The 21,192-nt window shown below is 28.1% G+C and overlaps 1 protein-coding gene across 3 annotated transcripts in view; it reads left to right on the forward strand.

Annotated features, from left to right (window-relative positions):
* LOC145180985 (uncharacterized) overlaps positions 1-21,192 on the forward strand; it is an 85,840-nt gene that overhangs the window by 47,271 nt on the left and 17,377 nt on the right. For all 3 annotated transcript variants that reach the window (XR_016444874.1, XM_090066379.1, XM_090066380.1), the window contains exons 19-30: positions 276-513; positions 2,688-3,066; positions 7,840-9,018; positions 9,122-9,231; positions 9,306-9,592; positions 9,998-10,120; positions 10,567-10,821; positions 17,361-17,887; positions 18,319-18,549; positions 18,700-18,811; positions 19,122-19,312; positions 19,438-19,555. Coding sequence is in view for 2 of the 3 variants with exons in the window: in XM_090066379.1 (XP_089922505.1) it covers positions 276-513; positions 2,688-3,066; positions 7,840-9,018; positions 9,122-9,231; positions 9,306-9,592; positions 9,998-10,120; positions 10,567-10,821; positions 17,361-17,887; positions 18,319-18,549; positions 18,700-18,811; positions 19,122-19,312; positions 19,438-19,555 (3,750 nt within the window). In the remaining variant the exon portion in view is untranslated. The remainder of the gene's footprint in view (positions 1-275; positions 514-2,687; positions 3,067-7,839; positions 9,019-9,121; positions 9,232-9,305; positions 9,593-9,997; positions 10,121-10,566; positions 10,822-17,360; positions 17,888-18,318; positions 18,550-18,699; positions 18,812-19,121; positions 19,313-19,437; positions 19,556-21,192) is intronic.

Here is a 21,192-nt window from a genome sequence, read left to right on the forward strand (position 1 = left end):
ATATTTAGTCAAAATGGAACTAGTGACAGCATTAGTTTATTCCCAATAGAGCTACACAAAATATAAATTCTGAAGTTAGGGAACTATCTTAATATTCTTGCTAGTTTACCATGAAATACAATACTTTTATAATAATCCATGGAAGTATGTTAGATTTTAAGTCAAGCTGTATAAATAAAGTAGAACAAGTCTGTTCTTTAAGAACTAAATTTTTTTCTAAAAGTTTTTGTTTTCTCGCTGTGGTTTTTTGATATTACTTTTCCTGTTTGTTTTAGAAAACTACATTTTTGAAGAGCTTGACAAAGAGCCTAATTTAAAGTACCTTTTTGATAAAGATTCTCTACTGTTAGTTGGTTTTCAATCAATAGAAAATAACACTAATATTTACATTGATGACAGATTTAGTCAAATAAGAGACAATTACGGGAATTCCTTAAATATAAGTTATGGTGACAATTTCTTTGTTCAAGAAATTCAGTTAATTAAAGATGGAAATCTTTCTAGTTTTGCTAGGTTTGTATTTTTCAAGTTGTTTTTTTCTTTCTTGTAACTATAAATTTTGCTTTTATTCTGTTTCTAAGCCTAAATGAACAAGGGAAATTTAAGCTCTTAGATTGCTAAAATTATCTAAAGTATTGCACTTTAAATAATTTTTGCAATCTAAGAGTGCACTTAGCTAATTGCAACCTTTAGTTTGGAAATATTTAGCTTATGAGTTGCAAGTCAATATCTGCCACAAGTAATAAAATACAACTCGAAACAATATATTCTGAAAAAAAAAATACCAAATAACATAGTCAATCAAAAATATTCCAATGCCATCTGAAAAAAACTAAAAATTACAAAAAGAAAAACAAAAAAAACAGCTGGTGAAGAGGATGGAAAGTTTTCAATTACAACGAAGGGGAAATTTTATGTTTTAAGTATTGCACAGAACATAATTTTAGCAATCTAAAAGAAAAAGATTAAGCTTTATTAAAATTTTATAACTAAATGGAAAAAATATGTAATACATGTTTGAACTTGTTTGATTTCACTCTGAAAATAAATAAATAATGGCATTACTTTGTAGCTATCGGTTATGCTGTTTAGATGCTAATTATTGCTATTGGGTGTTATCATGTTTTTGTTAATATTTTTTCCGGACCAATATAATTTTTGTTATTTTATCAATATTTTAAATTTTTGTATACTAATTTAGTCAATGATACAGTTATTATACAGAGTTCTAAATATATTCAAATTAAAAGTAATACTTTAGGCTGTATATACCTCAAAAAAAGTGTTCTAAATGACTTTAAAAATGACTTGAAGATCATTATTTAACATATGGGTAGAGAATCCAAAAAATGCAAGAGTTGATCCCATTTTATAGTTAGTTTTGTCAAAAAATTGTAGCTAGGTGAACTAGTGTGGCACACTAGCCCACCTAATTTATATATATTTAGTTTATACCTGTAAAAGTAAAGGAAAAGTGTTAAAAAACAAAAGCAGATAAAAAATGAGTTTAGAAATTGGCTGAATCTATTGATTGATATGCCTGTAAAACTGGTAACACAGATGACAGAAATAGGCCCAGAAATTTTTTAAAAAATGGCAAAGTATACTTTTTTAAATGGTAAAGATTTTGTTGTATCATTTTGTTGATGATACAAGTCTTGAATAATGAATGTGCAACTAGTTAAGTTTAGTCTAGTCTCAACCCAACATTACCCAAATTATACATGTCATTTTGTTCTAAACTTACTGCAATACAACTATTATTTGTATGATTTTCTCTTTGTTATGAGCATTCCAAATTGATTTGTACTTTATAGGTTATGTACTGAGTGAATCATTTGAATGTTCAAGTTTAATTAAACTAGTTCAACTCTGACAGTGACAACTCAGTACTGGTCTTTCATATTTGTCATAATAATTAAATCAATTGAATGTACACTTAAATTAGTTTGTCTAAAGATATATACATGTAAATACTAAATGTAACTTTTAAAGTGATCAGTTAAATAAAAGTCAATTAAATCATTTTGTTGATCTTGAAAGTCAAATTCAATTAAAATTTTTGCAACTTCAACCAAACCTTGATCAAAGATAAAAAAAAACCACCCAACTCTACTTACAAATTTTACAGCGCCTAAATTTTTTAAAAGAAATTTTTTTTTATGTCATTGAGAAAGAAAAAACTAGAAACATTTTTTCCTGGTAGATTGTTAAAATTACACACTTCATTGGTGGTGTAGATTTTTAGAACAACATCTAGTAAAAATGTCGTTCTTAAAAAAACTTTAGCGTTTTGATGATTATTGAAGATAATTTTATGGAGATCAAATGAAAAACTGTTATGATATATAACCTTTAAAACTGTTATGCTCAACAATAAAAAACTGCTGAAATAAAATCTAAAATGGAAAGTATTCTTTTAATCTACAGTTGCACAAAAGTTTTTAATCTGAGAATTAAAACAAACTTGTTCTCAAAAAAATTATTCCTTTTACCTATAGTCTTCATTGACATTTAAAATTGATTGCCCTAAAAATATGTTCATATAAACATAGTTGGTATTTTATGTATCAGCGTGTTAATAAATAACAATTTAGTTTAACATTAAATCATTTTTTTATCCCACAAAAGTATTTTGTTTCAATTATAAACACTTTTAAAGCAAAACCTTTTTTAAACCATTTTAGATACACCTATGACAACAGAAATTTTCTGACGATGGTTTCACTAAATAATCTCTACAATGAATTTTATGAATATGATATTTCAATTGGAGCATTGAAACGAGTGATCAAGCCAGATAGCTCCTCAATAACATATTTGTATAATGAAAATGGTGTATACTCTGGTGAAGAATTTTATTCTTCAGAGAATACACTGTTGAAGAAGGTTTCTTATAAAGAGATTGGCGCTGGTGATTATGAAATGTTTGAACAGACTAGTCATAAAACCATGTTTTTAAAATACAATACAGATGGAAAGCTTGTTTACACTAAACCAATTGGTTTTCCTCCTTATCGATCAATCTTTGTTGATGATTGGAAGATACTTATGCATGATGATCTGGTAGCTTTTTTTGTTATGCATACATAGGCTAATGAGTTTTTTAATATTTGTGAATATTAGTGTAAGTATTTTTTAAACATGCAGAAGTTTGTGATTGCAGTAAATAATGGATTTGTTTTACTTATGTTTTTCATAATTGATGCAGAGGCAATTTTAGTTGTTTACTAAATTTGAAAGTATATCTATTGTTATATTTTATACTATGCCATGTTTTTGGTACATATTGTCCAAAAACTCTTGATGTCAGTTGGTGTTGTTCATTATAATGTAAGCCATATAGTTTAATTGCTCATTCAGATATCAATCTTTGTTAGGGTGGCTTTTGAAGATTCAATTGAGAAATGAGAGGATATAAAATAAGAGGATCTAAAATTGTAATTTTGTCTTTAGCTTTAAGAAGTTTGAGATTAATTTTTAGCTCTATTCAAAATTTGCAGTTTTTTTAACTACCAATTAAAAATGGTTCAAATAATATTTTCCTTAATTGATTTAATCATAAAAGGAAAGTGATAAAATATTAAGTGAGAAAAATTGTAAAAAACAATAAAACTCTTACAAAATGAGAGGTTATGAAAACTAAAAAAAACTCTTACATCTTTGCATTAAAATTTGTAAACACATTAAAGTTTTTTTTTAAGCTAAAGTCAGAACCTTTTGGCTCTCATCTTTACTCTGATCAGTTTTGATCTTTACTGCACTGTTTTATCAAGTGGGTTATGACCATCTAAATATTGTCTTTTTTTTTTTTGTACTGATTTTGCATTTATTAACTTTAAAATATTTTTCAACATTCTTTTTTTTTTTTTTTTTTTGTAAGAATGAGATTATACTAGAAGTTCTAAATATGTGACCAAGACCTTAATTTAATGAAGAATGTACAAAAAAATAACCCCAAAAAGTATATCATTTAATAAAATAGATTTAAAATTGACATAAACATTTTTGTTGTATTTCATAACTAACATGATACATAGCTCGTATAAAGGTATAAGTATAGTAAGATTATAGATTCAATGCTTGTTTAGCCTACCATAATAAGAAATGTTTTAATTTAAAACATTGCAAAATATGGCTAAAAAAGAATATTGGGTTTGAAAAAAAACTTTTTGTGTTCCTTGGCCATATACTGGACTAACTACCCCAGAAAAAAATTATTTTTTCAAATTTGGGAATGTTTTGGCCAATTTAGTTTATCTCTTAATCTTCTGGACTTTTTTTATAGGGATTTTTTAAAGAGAGGATATATGAAAATAAACTGAGGGCATTAACTCAAATAAAGTAGAATATGAAGAAATGACTTTAATCTCAGGCTTTAAATTGAATAAGATTATTAAAACAGAAAATTAAATTAGAATTCTTATAAGCTGGTCAAAACTTGGTTTATACCAAGTTTTGACCAGCTTATATGGTTGCAATTTTTGGAAAAATTTAAGCCTAGAATGCACCAAGTTGACCAAAAAACAAGAAAGTCATAAATTTTGTGTCATCCCTTTTTTAAAGTCAAATATTTTCTATATACTTCATAAAGTATGATAAATCTGGTGAATTTCTTTCATTTGTTGTTAAATGATCAATTTAAATATGTCCATCAGTTTTACCAATATAAATCTAACATGCCATTATCTATCTCCATTATCATTATCCCATTTATCACAGCTTTTGGTTGTTGAGGTTTCAATTCTTGATTTGCATCTACCTGCATTTGATTCCTTTTTGGATAGAATTTCATATATTTCTTCTTTAGATAGAAAAGATATAGCCTGGCATTCCCCTCTGTTTTCACAATCATTTAGTAAGATAGTAAAGTGTTGAACGAGTTACTTAGTTGTAAGAAGGTTCATTCAAATGTAGGAATTCAGTTAAAAGAAAGTTCAATCAAATGTAGTAATTTTTGGAAACAAATTTCTTGTCAAATTTTTTGAGTCCATTTATTATTTTTTTGGTCTATCATGTTCGTTTCGTTTATCCAGAATTACTTTTTAGAACTCATTTGATCTTTGCTTGCTTTCTGACTTCTTGAATTTTAAGTCACACAACACTTATTCTAAAATCAAAATCAAATACACAAAACAAATTTTGTTCAGCATTGTCATAAATTTTTTCAAATAAATCCACCCTATAGCCCACTCCTATATTAAAGAAATACCATAGGGTCAGCAAATCTGTGATCAGCATTGTCACCATGGGATTTTGGTCAAATGATCTTTCTGAAATTAAGAAATCAGATTTTTTATGATCTTTAAATGCAATGATATTTTCTTTTAATCACTTGTTATTGTAAATATACTTATTGTGCTTGTATAAAACCAAAATCTAAGTTATTTAATTTACTAATTCATTTACTAGCCTTTTACAAATTTGTGTACACTAAAGATTATTTTCTGAGCATTGATCGAAGAGGCACCTTAATAAAAAAGGAACTTTTGAGTTTTAGAGATCCTTTACTAAAATCTTAAAAGTTCCATATTAAACAAGGTACCCCTTTTTAGTAAAGAACCTTTGATGAAATTTTTTTAAGTTCTTAACACGTTGACCGCAATGGCAATTTTTAGAAATCTGGCTAAAAATGACAATTTGATTTTATCACATTATATTATTAAAAACTCAAATTCTAATGCCCAGTTATCATCAAAAAGCATAAAAATGTGTTTGTTTTTATAAAAAAGGTCATAGAAATATCTCGCAGTTGGTTTCTGAAACAGAAATCTCTTTGCAGAAGCCAACTATAAGTTAATTCATACACAGACACGCTTTGGTCTTTTGCTTCTCTAAAGCTGAATCATAGGTACACATACATATTCATCAGTAGTGTTGCAGTATACAGTAATGAAACTCCCTCTACTTTCCTGCGCAAGAAGAGATGCATGCTTCTTGCACGCCAACACATGGTGTTTGGTGGTTGTGTTTTAGAAATTGTTGGGTGCATCACATTTACGTCTTTATTGAGTGTTTTGTTTCATAATTATTCTTATAATTAAGTTATCAAGATGGATAAGAAAAGACCACTGACTCAAAAAGAAGTTGAGTGTTAAGCAAATCTAAGTGATTTAGAGTTTGATGGGATGTTGGGTAAGGATGGCGATTATAAACCTTCTGAGAATTCAAGTGATAGTGAAGATGAAATTGTCTCTGAACCTGAAGTTGATCCTGAATCTGAAGATAATATTGATGGTTCTCAAGCAACAACATCAAATATGAATATAATTTGTGGGAAGAAATTCGACAAAATCCTGAATTATTTATTTTCCAAGAAAATATTGGTGTGAAATTGAATATGGTAAATTTTACAGTACAAATGCTGGTGGACTTATTTTTTTCAGATAAGTTTCTTGCATTACTAGTGGAACAAACTAATTTATATGCTGCGCAAGCAATTGAGGAACACAAAGCAATAAAAAATCTAATAGGTTATCAAATTGGCAAGATAATCTGAGGAAACTGACACTAATGTAGGTCACACTACTGATGTTGTTTTACACTACTTGAGGACTATCTTGATAAAGGATAAATAGTTTACATGGATGATTTTTGTAATTCTGTTACTCTTACAAAACTGCTAAAAACGCAAAAAACTTATGTGTGTGGAACCCTATGAAATAATAGAAAAGGAAACCCCAAAGATATGGTAAATTGCAAACTGAAGAAAGAGGATTCTATTTGGCAGCAAAATGGTCCTGTTACTGTATGCAAATGGAAAGACAAACAAGATGTCCTTAGCATTTCAGACATACATGCTGTTGAAATGGTAGAGGTGCGTAATCGCAATCAAAATATTTCTATGAAACCGAATATAATTCAAGATTACAATAATGGAATGTTTGGCATTGACCAATCAGATCAAATGCTTTTGTACTACTCATTTCTAAAAAAGACTACTAGATGGCCCAAAAAGGTTTCATTACATATTATAGAGATATACTCACAAAATTTTTCAAAAAGTAACTTCTAACATAAAACTAATAAAGTATAAAGAAGAATTTGTCATTGCATTGGCTGGAGAAGGATTTCAACCAGTTTTTTGAAAACTTATACTGCAGAAGCTCCATTATTTAGAGAGTCTGCCACCTACCAAGAAAAAAGAGCGCCCAACAAAGCCATATTGTATATGTACCAAAGCAAAAAAACACCAAGAAATATGTTTTTTCTGTCCAGTCTGTAAAGAGAAGCCAGCTCTTTGTGTGGGAGATTGTTTTAAGAAGTTCCACGAACAATAAAATATTATTTTATCTCTTGAATTTGAACTAATTTCTGTAAATACGCTTTTTTTTAGTTTCTTAATAAATTTTTTGTTCATGCAAGCCAGCGTTGATTTTTTTTATTTTCCCAGAAGCCATCTATTAATATTGGCACTGATATATTTTGAGTTTAATTGTAGCTGCACAAAAATAGCAAGTAAACATAGGATGAGATAACTCATAGTTAGTGTCCTAGAAAAGACCGCAATCTAGAAATTATCTTGTAGTTGCCAGTCAATGTGTAAACTCAAATTTTAAATAACTAAATTAAGTCCATGTTTAAAAAATAAGTTAAATAAATTTGTAAAACACTTTTATCTTATCAAAACCCTTTTCTCAAGTTTAAATAAAAAATTTTTTATCAGAGAATTTATTTGGACAAAAAATTCTCTGATGAGCATATTAAATAGTTAACAAAAAATTAATACCTTTGGTTTTACAGAAAATTAATAGCTTTGGGTTTATTTACAGCAAAGCATAAGTTATTCTCAATTATGCTCAAAGGTTTCTAATTATTTTAAGTAATTTTTATTTCTAGATAATCCTCAAAGAAAAGTATATTGAGCAAAATACAAAAGTTGTTGAAGATGCAGAAGAACATAAAACTGTCATAAAATTCTTATCTGATGGGGTATCTTTTACTGAATTGCAAGATTCGGCAAAAAACATATACAGAGCAAGTTACAATGGTGAAGAACTTTCTAATACAAGTTATCCTGATGGGCATAGTGAATATTACTTTTATGATAAAAATGGTTTTGTTTCACATTTGACAACAAGATCTGGAAATGTTATAAGCTATGATAGAGATGACCAGGGCAACATCTTTGCCAAGAACGATAATAATACACAAAAGGTCAGGTTTGAATATAAGGATGGCTTAATGATTAAAGCTATAAAGGATGACAGTTTTGTTGAACTTTCGTATGATTCTTTGAAGCGTCCCATATCAATAACTTATGATAGAAATATTAGCTTGTTTTATACTTATGATAATGAAGGGCGACGCAAAACTCTATCAGATTCTACTGGTTTATATAAAATAACATATGAGTATGACACCCTAGGTCGTACCAAATCTGTAAAGAGAGATGACAATCAAAAGTTGATGGATGTAAAATACCAAGATGAGAAAGTAGCAATTCGTGATTATGGAGACGGTAGTAAAACAAGTTATTTTTACGGTTCTGTAAGGGGAGAACTTAATTCATTAATTGTGGAAAATAAATATTCTATCCCATTAAGGGTACTTAACTATACCTATGATCGCTTTGGAAGAATTTCAGAGCTTATTGATGATAATAAAAACTGGAAATACTCTTACGATTTAACATCACAAATCATATCTTTTAAAGAATCTTCAAATGTAACAGAGATAGAATATGATTCGGTTTTAAATCGGATCTATGAAAAAAAATCTGAACCCATTTATTATACTTATAATGAACTAAATCAGCTGAAAACTGCAGGACCAAATGAGCGCATATCTTATGATGATGATGGAAATTTGATGCAAATAGAAAATCTTCTTACAAGAAAAGGGCAAAGATTTCAGTATGATGCTGAAAATAAAGTTGAATCAACTGTTAATGACTTCAAAAACTGCACTTATAAATATGATGCCCTTGAGAATTTGAAGTCTAGTAACTGCAGTGGAGTTGTTACAGAATATTTAATTGATCCATTTGGTATTTTTGGTGCAGATATTATTGGAAAGGCAAGTGTTTTAATTAAAAGTTAAAAAATATTTTTAAAGTTTATTTGTTGATTGTAACAATTATAAGGTAATATAATTTTGGTTTGGTGTTGCTTTTGTTTAGTCATCTAAAGGATCAGTTACTCTGTTTTATTATGGAATGGAACAAGGACTCATTTGTAAAAATGATGTTCAATCAAACAAAACATTCTACTTCCATTTTAATTACTTAGGGTAAGAGAAAGTTCATTATTTTTTTTAAATGGTTTAATTTTCTAGAATAAGATAATCATAATTTATCATAATAGATCTACTGTGGTAACAACATTTAATGGGTTTTTATCAAACTCCTATGCATATGATCCTTTTGGTAATATTCTTCTCAACACTGAGAAACCAGATGAGCTGGATGCAAATGAATTTCTGTTTGTGGGACAATGGGGAGTGAGAAAAATGGATGGGTTTTCTGAAATCTATTTAATGAGAACTCGAATGTATCATTCAAAGTATGGTCGTTTTATGAGTTTAGATCCTTACAGATTTTCTGGCAAGAGCACAAATTTGTATTGCTATATGGGAAATAATCCAATGGCAGGTAATAAATCTTAATTACAGATATATTTAGAGTAAAACAATCTATTTTGTATTACTTGGTATACAATATCAAGTAATATATAATAGATTTTACAAATAATAGATTATACTTTCTGTTGTATAGAATACTTTAAGCAGTTATGCTATAGCTATATATACTAATGGAAGTTTGAGGCAGGTTGCAAATTTTTACTTAAAACAAGAATATAATTCAAAGATAATTGTTTGGATGTAATAACTAAGTATATCTTTATTGAAATAAGTATATCTTATTGCATAAACAATAGTTCTTTTATTTTAAGTTTTTTAATTAGTTTATTTTTACAATTTGACTATACTGCTTAAATCTTGTCATTGGTAGTACATATCTATGTTAAAATCTGTAGCTTTTATGTTTACATTTAAGGTACTGACCCACATGGCACAGCTGTATCACTAGGCATTTTAGGTGCACCAGCTCTTATCGGAGCTATAGTAGATGTAGGCTTGTATTTGGGCAGCCATTTAGAAAACTGTGATGCAAAGCTAAGTAATAAAACTCATATATTTCTGTTTTACTTGTTTAGTACTATGACTATTACTATTGTTGTTATATTTTATTATTATTGTTATTATAATTATAGTTATTATTATTGTTAATGCTATTATTAATATTGTTATTATTTTTATTAGTACTTTTATTATTGCTATTATTATTATATCATCATCATCATCATCATCATCATCATCATCATCATCATCATCATCATCATCATCATCATCATCATCATCATTTTTACCCAGGCAATTATACAATCTGATATAGAATTGTGTTTTTTTATATGCAATTATAAAGTGAAAAAAATTCCCCTGTTTTATCCTGGAATAATTAAGTTAAGTTTAATTTTTCTGATGAAATCTAATGTAATGAAATACACTGTTTAACTTTTAAAAAAAAATATTTTTTTTTAATTAACTTGAGTTATTATTTTATAGGTGAATTGGCTAAAGCAGCAGTCAAAGGTGCAATTGGCAATGCATTTAAATCTAAAGCTAAATTTTCCAAATATCCTTTCTTATACAATGTTGGTGGTGATGCTATTGCAGAAGCAATTGGTAGTTTTGTGGAATATATCATCAAAGAAGATAAAGATAAAAGTTTTAATTTTGTTGATAATTTTGAAAAGATGGTTGCATTAGATTTAGTTTCAATTTTTCCATATGAGTTGCATGGCTCCAAGGCAATAAACAGTAAGATTTGTTTAAATAACAATTACTAAGTTTATTTAGATTTTGTCTTTATGTTATTTTCTGTCAGGATTTAAAGTTTATCAATCTGTTGTTTATATATCAAATATATATTTAAGTATTTATATGTGTATTTGTGTGTGTGTGTGTGTGTGTGTGTGTGTGTGTGTGTGTGTGTGTGTGTGTGTGTGTGTGTGTGTGTGTGTGTGTGTGTGTGTGTATGTATGTATGTGTGTGTATGTATCTATGTATCTATGTATGTATCTATGTATGTATCTATGTATCTATGTATCTATGTATGTCTCTATAACTGCAAAATTAATGCATCACTTATACATTTTAATTTATTTTAATTGTTCTCAATTTTATCATATATTTTGACAAACATATTAAGAATAGAACTTATGAACATAATTATTTTGATGATAATAATAAAGTTGACCTTTAGGAAAACCAAAAATATGGTTTTATTTAACAAATAAATTAAAATGATTATTATTGCTATGCACACTAATACAGCTTAAATTGAAATATTTTTTCCTTATCAACAACAAAAGGTACCACAAAAGGTTCTAAAATGCCTGCTGTGTTTTTTTGAGAAGTCAGACATCCACCATCAACAATAAAAAGCTCTGTGTAAGCTGTTAAAAATATTTCACCCCATACCACCAATAAGCTGCCTCTATATAAGGTGGTTTCTTGAATGTTACAAGTGAAATATCTTTCATTTGGTCTTCAGTACACTCTTGGACGGCAAACAGAACTTACAAGGCAAAACCTTGACTTATCTGTAAATAGGACCTGTCCCCAATAATGTTTTTCCCAATTCATATGCTTCCTTGCAAAAACCAGTCTGTTTCTTCGGTAGCCTACAGACAATCTGGGACCAGTAGCTGCTGGCTGAGGTTGTAAATTTAAAGCATGAAGTCTTATGGTATCTTCACTAACAGCAGTTCCATGAACCTCAGCGAATTGTATTTGGAGACTTTGTGCAGTAGTGAAACGTTCTCTCAGAGTTCAAAGCAATAAAAATTGGTCCTCCATGGTATTGGTAGCTTGTGGTCTGCCTATGCCAAGTCGTCTAGTCTGATCATTGGTTTTTACAAACCTTTGTAGAACCCTACTGACTGTTGTATGAGACACTTCAAATCCTCTACCAAGTTCGCAATTTGTTAATCCTTCATTGGACAAAGTTACAATTGTAACACATACATCATGACTTAAATTTTGTCTAGAATGCTGCATTGCGAACAGATGTGTTGCGCAAATGGAAGTTATCTCTACTGTTAAAACAATTTAAAAGCAATACATGCTTTTCTTTTAGAAGCAGGATTTAACTACAGCAAAACATGCTACTTATGAAATGCTACTATAATTTTGAAATTAAATAAGGGAAATGCAATAAAACCTACAAAAGGCGAAGCAATAAACATTATTATCATCTTTGTAATTGTTAAATCCTGGGAATACATTATATTTTTTAAAACAAGTTGGAATTTTTAAGTGGTGCGTCAATTTTGCAGTTAAGTGTATATGTATGTATATATATATCAGGGTTATGCCTTTTTTGTGACCTCATAGTGCTGGGTCATAGATCAATGAACATTTATTCAAAACTCATGAAAAAGACATGAATTTGATTTCCCTGTTGAAAATGTTCATGCACAAACAATAAAGTTTTTTTAATTCTAATTTTTGTAAATGGAGAGTACTTATGTTGTTTTTAAGCATTAAACAGTTTATTGTTACAGCATAATACACTAAATTACAAATAAGTATAAGATTTCAAGCTTAAATAATAATGCCATAAAAACGAAAATCTACTGCACTAAACAAATAGGAGTGTGAAGTATTTAGTCCAATTAAAGTATGGTATAAAATTTGTGTGTGTGTGTGTGTGTGTACAGACAGACAAACTTGGGTGGTCACAAAAATTTAATATTTGAAATCTTAACAGGGGAACCCCCTAAATTGTCCAACTTGACTAAAAAGTGACATTTGTAAAGTTTTAGCTCAATCAGACAATGTCCACCTTAGTAAATTATTGTTTATAAATTAATTTAATTAAATTTAAGCAATCTGACTGTTTGAATTTTACTAATTTCATTACTTAATTGATTAGTTTAATTAATGATCTGTTTGAACTCTTTGTATTTATTGACTTGTTTAAGCCTTTAACCAATAAAGAATGATAATAAATAATGAAATAATTAAATAATTTTTTGAAATTCTTTTGTCTTGTGTTTTTAGTTGGGAAAAAATAAAATAATATTCAATATCATTTTTATTTACAAATGAACAGATTTTCTAATCATGTTATAATAGATATTGCTTTTTATAAGACAATTGTCATAAAGTTAATTTACACTTTAATTCATTGTTGAGAAGGCAGAGCCTTGCACAGGGAGGCTTTTGAGTAACCAGGAAATTTTCCCTGACATTCAGCAACTATTTGTAAAAGATATTGTCCCCGTTATTCATCTTTTATTATGCATGAGAAAATTATTTTTTTCATGAGAAGGTATCAAATGTATCAAATAACACAAGTATCAAATGAAAATTATTTTTTGTATGAGAAGGTTGTTTATTTAACACCTCTTTCGGGTGTATCACTTTCAGGGAAATTTAGGGAAATTTAGATACAATCAGGGAAGATCAGGGGGGAATAGTTGATTTTGGATAAAATCAGGGAACTTTTAATTTTTCTTTATGTTTTGAAATGTTTTCTAACAAAAACTTTCCTTTTCCAGCATACCAGGGTAAATGTTTAACATTTTTAAAGAAAATTAATCATATTGCGTTTACATATATATATATATATATATATATATATATATATATATATATATATATATATATATATATATATATATATATGTATATATATATATATATATATATATTTATATTTATATTTATATTTATATATATATATATATATATATATATATATATATATACATACATACATACATACATACATACATACATACATACATACATACATACATACATACATACATACATACATACATACATACATACATACATACATACATACATACATATATATACATATAAATGCAACTACAGTAGAATCCCATCAACTTGAACCCTTCAGAGTTCAAGTTGATGGGATTCTACTGTAGTTTTTATATTTTTTTCAAAGAACAGTTTCATATGTTGATTGAAGTATTTGATTATTTATTTTAATTTTCAAACAAATTGATTTGTTCATCACTCATCAGGGGATTATAGTATCTGTTTTTTTAGAGATAAAAATGCTCTGGGGCTGATGGAGAAGTTTGGTTTGGAAGTTAAGTTTGGGTATTTGAATGCTGGAAATATCAGGGGGAGATAAGCAAAATTTTAGCAAAAAATCAGGGAAAATCAGGGAAGAAAAAGCAAAGTTTTAGCAAAAAATCAGGGAAAATCAGCAAGAAAAAAGCAAAATTTTTGCGAAAAAATCAGGGAAAATCAGGGAACTTTGTTCTTTAATAACGGTGGCAACCTTGAACTCTTAATCCATTTACAACTTTTTTTACCTTTTAATGCTCTTCATTATTGCTCTATAGTTCTGGATTAAAATGCAAAAATTCCTTACTAGTTTTGAATCTCTTAAAAAAGTTAATTAGTTGCAGTAAAATAAAATGGTCCACATCTTTTTCTAATATTTCAGGTGCTTCACTTAATTGATGGTTTCATACCCTGCTCTGAATTGAGATACCATTAATGGTTAATGATTTTTGAATGTGAAATATCTGAGATCTGTTTGTTGATTTTCTTTTATTTTACTCACAATTTTATTGATTATAAGTTCTGGTTTGGAGCAAGTGATAGTTTTGAGGCATCCAATTGCACTTTCACACAAATATTTACAACAAATAAACAAACGCCATAAAACTAGTTTTTTCTCTAATTCTTTCAATTTAACTTGTTCCCTAAAAATGTTTATTTTCAATTAAATGCCTTTACCATCTTCGTCTTACTTGATGAAAAGCACCAGGAGTTGCAAATGCAATTTTCTCTGTGGGTGTCCCAAAAATATCAAACAAAGATTTATGAATTCTTTGTAGTCATCGTTTGGATGCTGAACTGATAGTTGCTCTTCATAAGAGATTTAGAAATTTGTTCAGGGTTGGTTTGTTGACTGCAGCCTTCAAATCTTCAAATCCTAGCTTAAATTTTTTTTTATCAATATTGGGCTATTCAGTTTGAATCATTTTGAAAAAATCTGGTTGAGGCCTTGTAGTCTTTTCCATTGCACAATGAAAAACTGATTTCAACACTTGCCCCAAATTGTGGTGGTAACACTGAATGTACAATAATTTTTTTTCCAAAAATTGTTCTAACCAAAAACAAACACCCTTAATACAGCCAGTATTTATGGTATATAGTGTATCAAAACACATTGTTAGAATCCAATATCGAGTCTGATGCGCCCCACTGTTGAAGTGTGAATTCACAGATTTTGCCACTGTACCCCTCCCTGCACTATTTTCTAATTTGGGAACACTTCTTAACTGCTCTTCTTTTCCACTGTTAATTATAATTGCAGCTCTCTCAATATTTTCTTTATTTAAATTACCTGGAATTAGTTTCCCATCTCAGTGTACAACATACATACATACAACAGCTCTCTCTCTAAATCTGAATTTATAAATCTTTGTTGATTGAATTTTGATCTTTATTACTCACAAAAAATTGCTGAGTGTCATGTCCTAGAGATACACTTGTAGCGGATATTATTCAAGCTTTCTCTGTCTGAAGTAGTATACCTATCCAATAATAAGGATAACTTTAAAGTAAAATTAGTTAAATTTAAGCAATCAGATGACTAAAGTTTAAGTTAATTTGCCTTGTCAACAATTACCTTTAACTTAAATTACCTTGTCAACAATAATTTTCAAAGATTACTTATTTTTAATTATATACTTTAATTTATATTATAGATTTTATTTTAAACGTACTTCAATAGTATTTATGTTATGATACATTTTCACATAATAGGAGAATTCACCTTTTTTTAATGTGTACATGTAAAAATGTAAATATCTTAGAAGCTGTAGGTTGTAGCTAAATAACCGAGATAATAAAACTTGAAGAGAACAACTTAGTATACAAAATGAGACTGAAATTATGTTTCTAAGGTGATCTATTTTTATTTTACAAATAAAAAATGATGATTTTTTCCAAAATTTCTCAATTTATCAAGATTTTAACCTCAATGAGGCATGAGTTAGCATTGTCTAATTGAGCTAAAACTTTACAAATTTACTTTTTTAGTTAAATGGCACAATTTAGAAGGTTCTCCCAAGTGTATTTCCAGGAAAGTTTCTTTACCTATAGCATTGTAACCACCCTAATGTACACACTCAAATAAAACTTCCATTTTATCTATACTATTTTATCCTCATAACATTATTTCCATTGCCATTTTTCCCACTATCATTTTGTTTCAAATGATACCATGCCAAGTTTAAAGCTAGTTCATAAAATGTGTTAAAGCATCAACTTGAAATGAAAGCAGTAGTCAAAAACCTGTAAGACAGAAATGTGTATACTTAACTTTCTGCAAGTCTGTCATATTTTTGAATAATAAAGATAAACACGTTAATTTTTACGTTAATTTTCACGTTTAATTTGGCTAAGAGAGTTTTTTAGTGACAGAATAAACATCAGAGTTAATTGCTGAAAAAAAACTAACCTCCATAAAGTGCCTGTTGAAACATATTTTTGATTGGATTGTAGAATCTACTAAACAAGGATGTAGGTCATATGTGTGTATAAATCACAATAAAACAGCTTACATTAAGGTTTTTGACAGTTTTTTTCAATAACATTGCTATATCAGTGTTGGCATCTGCAAAAACAAATTATTGTTTGTAAAATTGACTTCCTTCAAGAGCCAGGTTTTCCTACCATTTTAAACAAGATTATACACTTTGTCATGATTTAGAGGATCAAATCTTGGCTCCTTGACTAAAGTGTTTAAGTTATGATTTGGTCTGCCAATCTCGTGATTGAGAACTTTTGTTCTTCATAAGAGAAATAACAAATGACAGTTAAAGGAAATAAGAGGAGCTAAAGCTCTTCTTCCAAGTTCTTGTAGCAGGGCACTAAAGAAGTTGTATAGTATCTTATGAAGTTAATCTCTAGCCTATAAATTTTTTTTATTTAAAAAATGAAATAAAATGTGGATTGTTTTTCATATTTTTTATTTGATCCTCAAACTTTGCAGTTTTTTAAATTGTTTTTATTGATTTAATTTATTTTTTAATTTTTTTTCACTTTAAATTTTAAAAAATGGATGCATTATACTATATTATAAGTTGTTTTAAAATATTATAAATGCATTAAACCCTGAAAGTTAAGTTTTTGATTTTGTAGCAATACTGTATAATCAAATTATCTTGAAAGTTGTCTATATACTATTATATTGCTATAATTATTTTAGTTGGTTATTGATGAAATGTAAAAAATGCTTTCATTTGAAAGCATTTTTTACATTTCTAAAGCATAAGTTTTTAATTTTTTAAAAGGAAATAACATCATTGGAAAACAACAATGGATACGACAATTTAACTCTTCTAATTTTTCTTTAAATATCATGGAAGCCTACGGAAATTTAAAAAAAGACTTTGGAAAAGTGATTTTAAAAGAAGTATACAACATGCTTGTGCAAAGTCTCAAGCAAAGTAAAATCATTCAAAGACAACCATTAATACAGCTGATCATTTCTTCTGGCTTTTCTTTTGATATCACAGAAGCAAATGAAACTTCAAAAGAATACTTTGTAAAAATAATTTTGCAAACAGTGTTAGATGTGCTCGTACAAAATCTCAATAACCGGAACATTTTTTCTCCAGAGGATATCATAGATGATATTGTAGAAATAGATTTTCAGTTAGTTGATATTTATGAAAAAGGTTTGGATCAAATACCAGATTTTGCTGATTACATTATGAATAAAGTTTCTCTGTACTTGAAAAAAAGCAAAGACTGCATTAAAGATAATCTAAAAAATGGTTGGGATGGCATTTTAAGATGGGTAACATCATTTGACCCTGTAAGTCCTACTTTAAGTTATCTTCAAACCATTTACTATACATGGTGTCCTCCTTCACCCAAAACTATGGTGAGAATGAGACCATTAATTATAAGTTTTGTGGTGGAATCATAGACTCACTAGTAAAAAAAAATTACTTAAAAAAAAGATAAGTTCAAAAACACTATCTTTTTCTTTAACAATTTGTATTTATACAACAGTTTCTCTCTTATTTATTATTTTTTATTTCTTTATTATTTTTTTTTTTTTTGCTGTCTAAGTTTATGATAGATTTGGTTCTGGGGGTTGCTTTTAGGAGCTGTATTCATTTAAGAGGACATCATGTAATTAGTACTTAATTACTAAAAAAATTTTATAATCATTAAATTTTTAAGTGATTTGTAATTGAAATTGATACATTTTTATAATTTTACTAAAAATACCTTTTTCAGAATGATATAATTGGTCCTGACGGGTTTGGAGATGCTCACTTCATTCCACCTGATATTGTTATGAAATATAAGATTCTATTTGAAAATAAAATGAATGCTACTGCTCCTGCTCAAAAGGTGTCTATTAAATTTAAGTTGGATGCAAGTTTGGATTTCAGCACTTTTCGTATTGGAAAACTGGCTTTTGGTAATAATTCATATGAACCTCCTAAATCATCTCCCGTCTTACAGGTAGTTTATGCATTTTAACTAATTTAACTTTTAACTAGTTTATGCATTTTAACTAATGCTTAATAATCTGAAAAGCTATTCTACAGAATTCTTTTCTTTAACTGATTGTTTATCAGTTAATGTTTAATATTTTCTTGTTTTTTCTTTCAGATAAAAATTTACTTAGGAGAAAATTTCTTGTTCTATGTACGTGTCACTGCTGGAGTTGATGTGTTTACTGGTGATGTTATATTTGATTTAGAAGCTATTGATACAGAGACTGGTAAATGTTTTTAGTTTTTTAAGTAGGCGAGCCAAATTAAGATTGCCAGCGTCTTTACTGCTGGGTTTCTTTTGGTCAATGTAATAACAGAATTTAACACTAATATTTTTCATTCATTAGGAATTATTCATTAGTCACCTCACTGTTTAAATATATTTATATATGATTTTTATATTCATAAGTAAAAAAAATATTTTTGTTAATTTGTTTACATACTGCATAGCAGAATCATTTTTCAATTGGATGCAGTGTGTAATTAATAGCATACAAAAGAAAGAGTTTAGTTATAGTTAAAAATAATCTTTTTTAGGACAAAGACCAACTTCTCCATTATTAGGTTTTCTTCCCCCAAATCCTATCAATGGAACATCTGGTCAAGGTTTTATTACTTACTCTGTTAAGCCAAAACAAGGTTTACCTAACCTAAGCACCATCAATGCTAAGGCATCTATTGTATTTGATGAAAATGAACCAATAGATACGCCACTTATCTTTAACACTGTAAGAGTATAATTAAATTTAATGTGTTCATTTTGTTGTTGCTGTTGTTTGTTTTTTTTTTTTTGCTATAATATGTTAAATCCATAAAAAAACATAATGCTTTGTTATAATCAATTTATTTCTAGATTGATTCAGATTTGCCATCAGCTAATTTGATTTATGAATCAAACAGTACTGTGGTATCATTTGAAAAATTTGACAATGGATCCGGTGTAAAATATATTGACATCTATTACAAAAATGGTTTGAAAACTTGTTTTAGTTTTGTTTCCTTTTGATCACTTATATCTGTGTTTATAAAATTATACATTCTACCTTAGTAAAAAAAATCAGCCTATAGTAATTGATCAAAAAGATGAGACCACCTCTTTTTGACTGCATTTTGCTTAATCACTTTGAAATTAACTATTAGAACTTAAAGAGATTTTTTATTTTTTATTTTAGTTGTTACTGCTACTTGTTAATATTCCTTGCTGTCCTTTTTTTAGCATTTCACAACATTTAAAATTGCATAAAATTATTAAAATTAATAAAATAATTGCATAAATAGTTTTGATAATTTTAAACTAATATTTAAACTGTAAAGTTGTCAATCTGCAAAATAACACTCTACTAAGAAAATAACTTGTTTTTTGTAAAAATTTTATGTCTAAATTTAAGAATCAAGCTTGTTAACCATCATCTTTACTGGACATTAAATGATTGGGCCATTCATTTAATGTCTCTGAATCAACAGGGTAATGTTGCTATTTGAAGGAATAAAGAATGTTTTTCAACCTGTTGCTCAAAGATTCCTAGTTTCAACTTCTGACTGTTAAGCATGGTGGAAGAACCATAATGGTTTGCTTAAGCTTCAGCATGGTTGGTCTGATTCACCATTTTGAATATAAAAATTAGAAACAAAAGATAGACAGGTTTAAATGTCCTTTAAATTCAGAGTAATTAAAAAACATGCTTCTGTTTTTATAGGCTAAGTACCCACAATTGTGAAACTTAACAATCATAGAATCCCAAATCCACTAGTTACATGTAAGTTTGACCTTAAAATGAATAAAAATTGCTAAAGTCTCCCATATTTTGACTAATTTTCAAAGGCAAAGTTCTTACTTTAAGAGTTATGTCTAGATTCTCTTTTTTTTTTTCCTTGTAAGCTACATGCCAAGGCTTCATTCTATTAAGTTTTAAAATTCCCTAGTCAATGATAATAGAAAAAAATGAAACGCTCAAAGCTTCTATTGTCACCTTTTAAAGAGAATATTTGTGCCATACTCCATATTCTAGGTTCTTGTCCAAACTACAAGTGCAAAAAGGCTGCTTTTTTGTCAAGTTAACATGTAAATCTAAAGAGTTTTTATTGATTTTTTCATACACCCAAGGTTAAAAAAGCTTAAAATTGATTTACAATGGTGCTCCAAGTGCAATCAGTAGAAAAAAAATGCCTAAAACTTTAAATGCTTTTTTGCTTTGGCTATAGAGATTAGATTTGAATTTTTGCATCAGGTGATATCTGAGACCTTGTAGACTAATTCCCTATAGATTATTTTTTGGTTCCTAAAGTCAAAAATGGGATCAATTTTAGTAGGTGTGACCCTTTGATTTTCATCAGAATTTTTGTTACAAAATACTTTAGGTTTACTTATATGTTTAATTATGGTATTTCTTAACTGGTTGTTGATCTTTGAGTACTGAGCCATTTGTATCAAGCGATCAGATGATAGAATTAATTGTATACTATGATTTGGAAATAATTCATCAAGTTCACATTAAATTTTATTACAATTTTATTATGATGTTTCATTCTTCAAGCATAGCTTCTTACTTTTGTATCATTTTTGAGGATAATTACCTAAAAATAACACTTTTGAGTGAAAAGTCAGTTT

Source organism: Hydra viridissima, unplaced genomic scaffold (assembly GCF_058129835.1).
Source record: "Hydra viridissima isolate aposymbiotic clone 2 unplaced genomic scaffold, HvirCarnegie_v1 scaffold_11, whole genome shotgun sequence".
Lineage (NCBI taxonomy): Eukaryota > Metazoa > Cnidaria > Hydrozoa > Anthoathecata > Hydridae > Hydra > Hydra viridissima.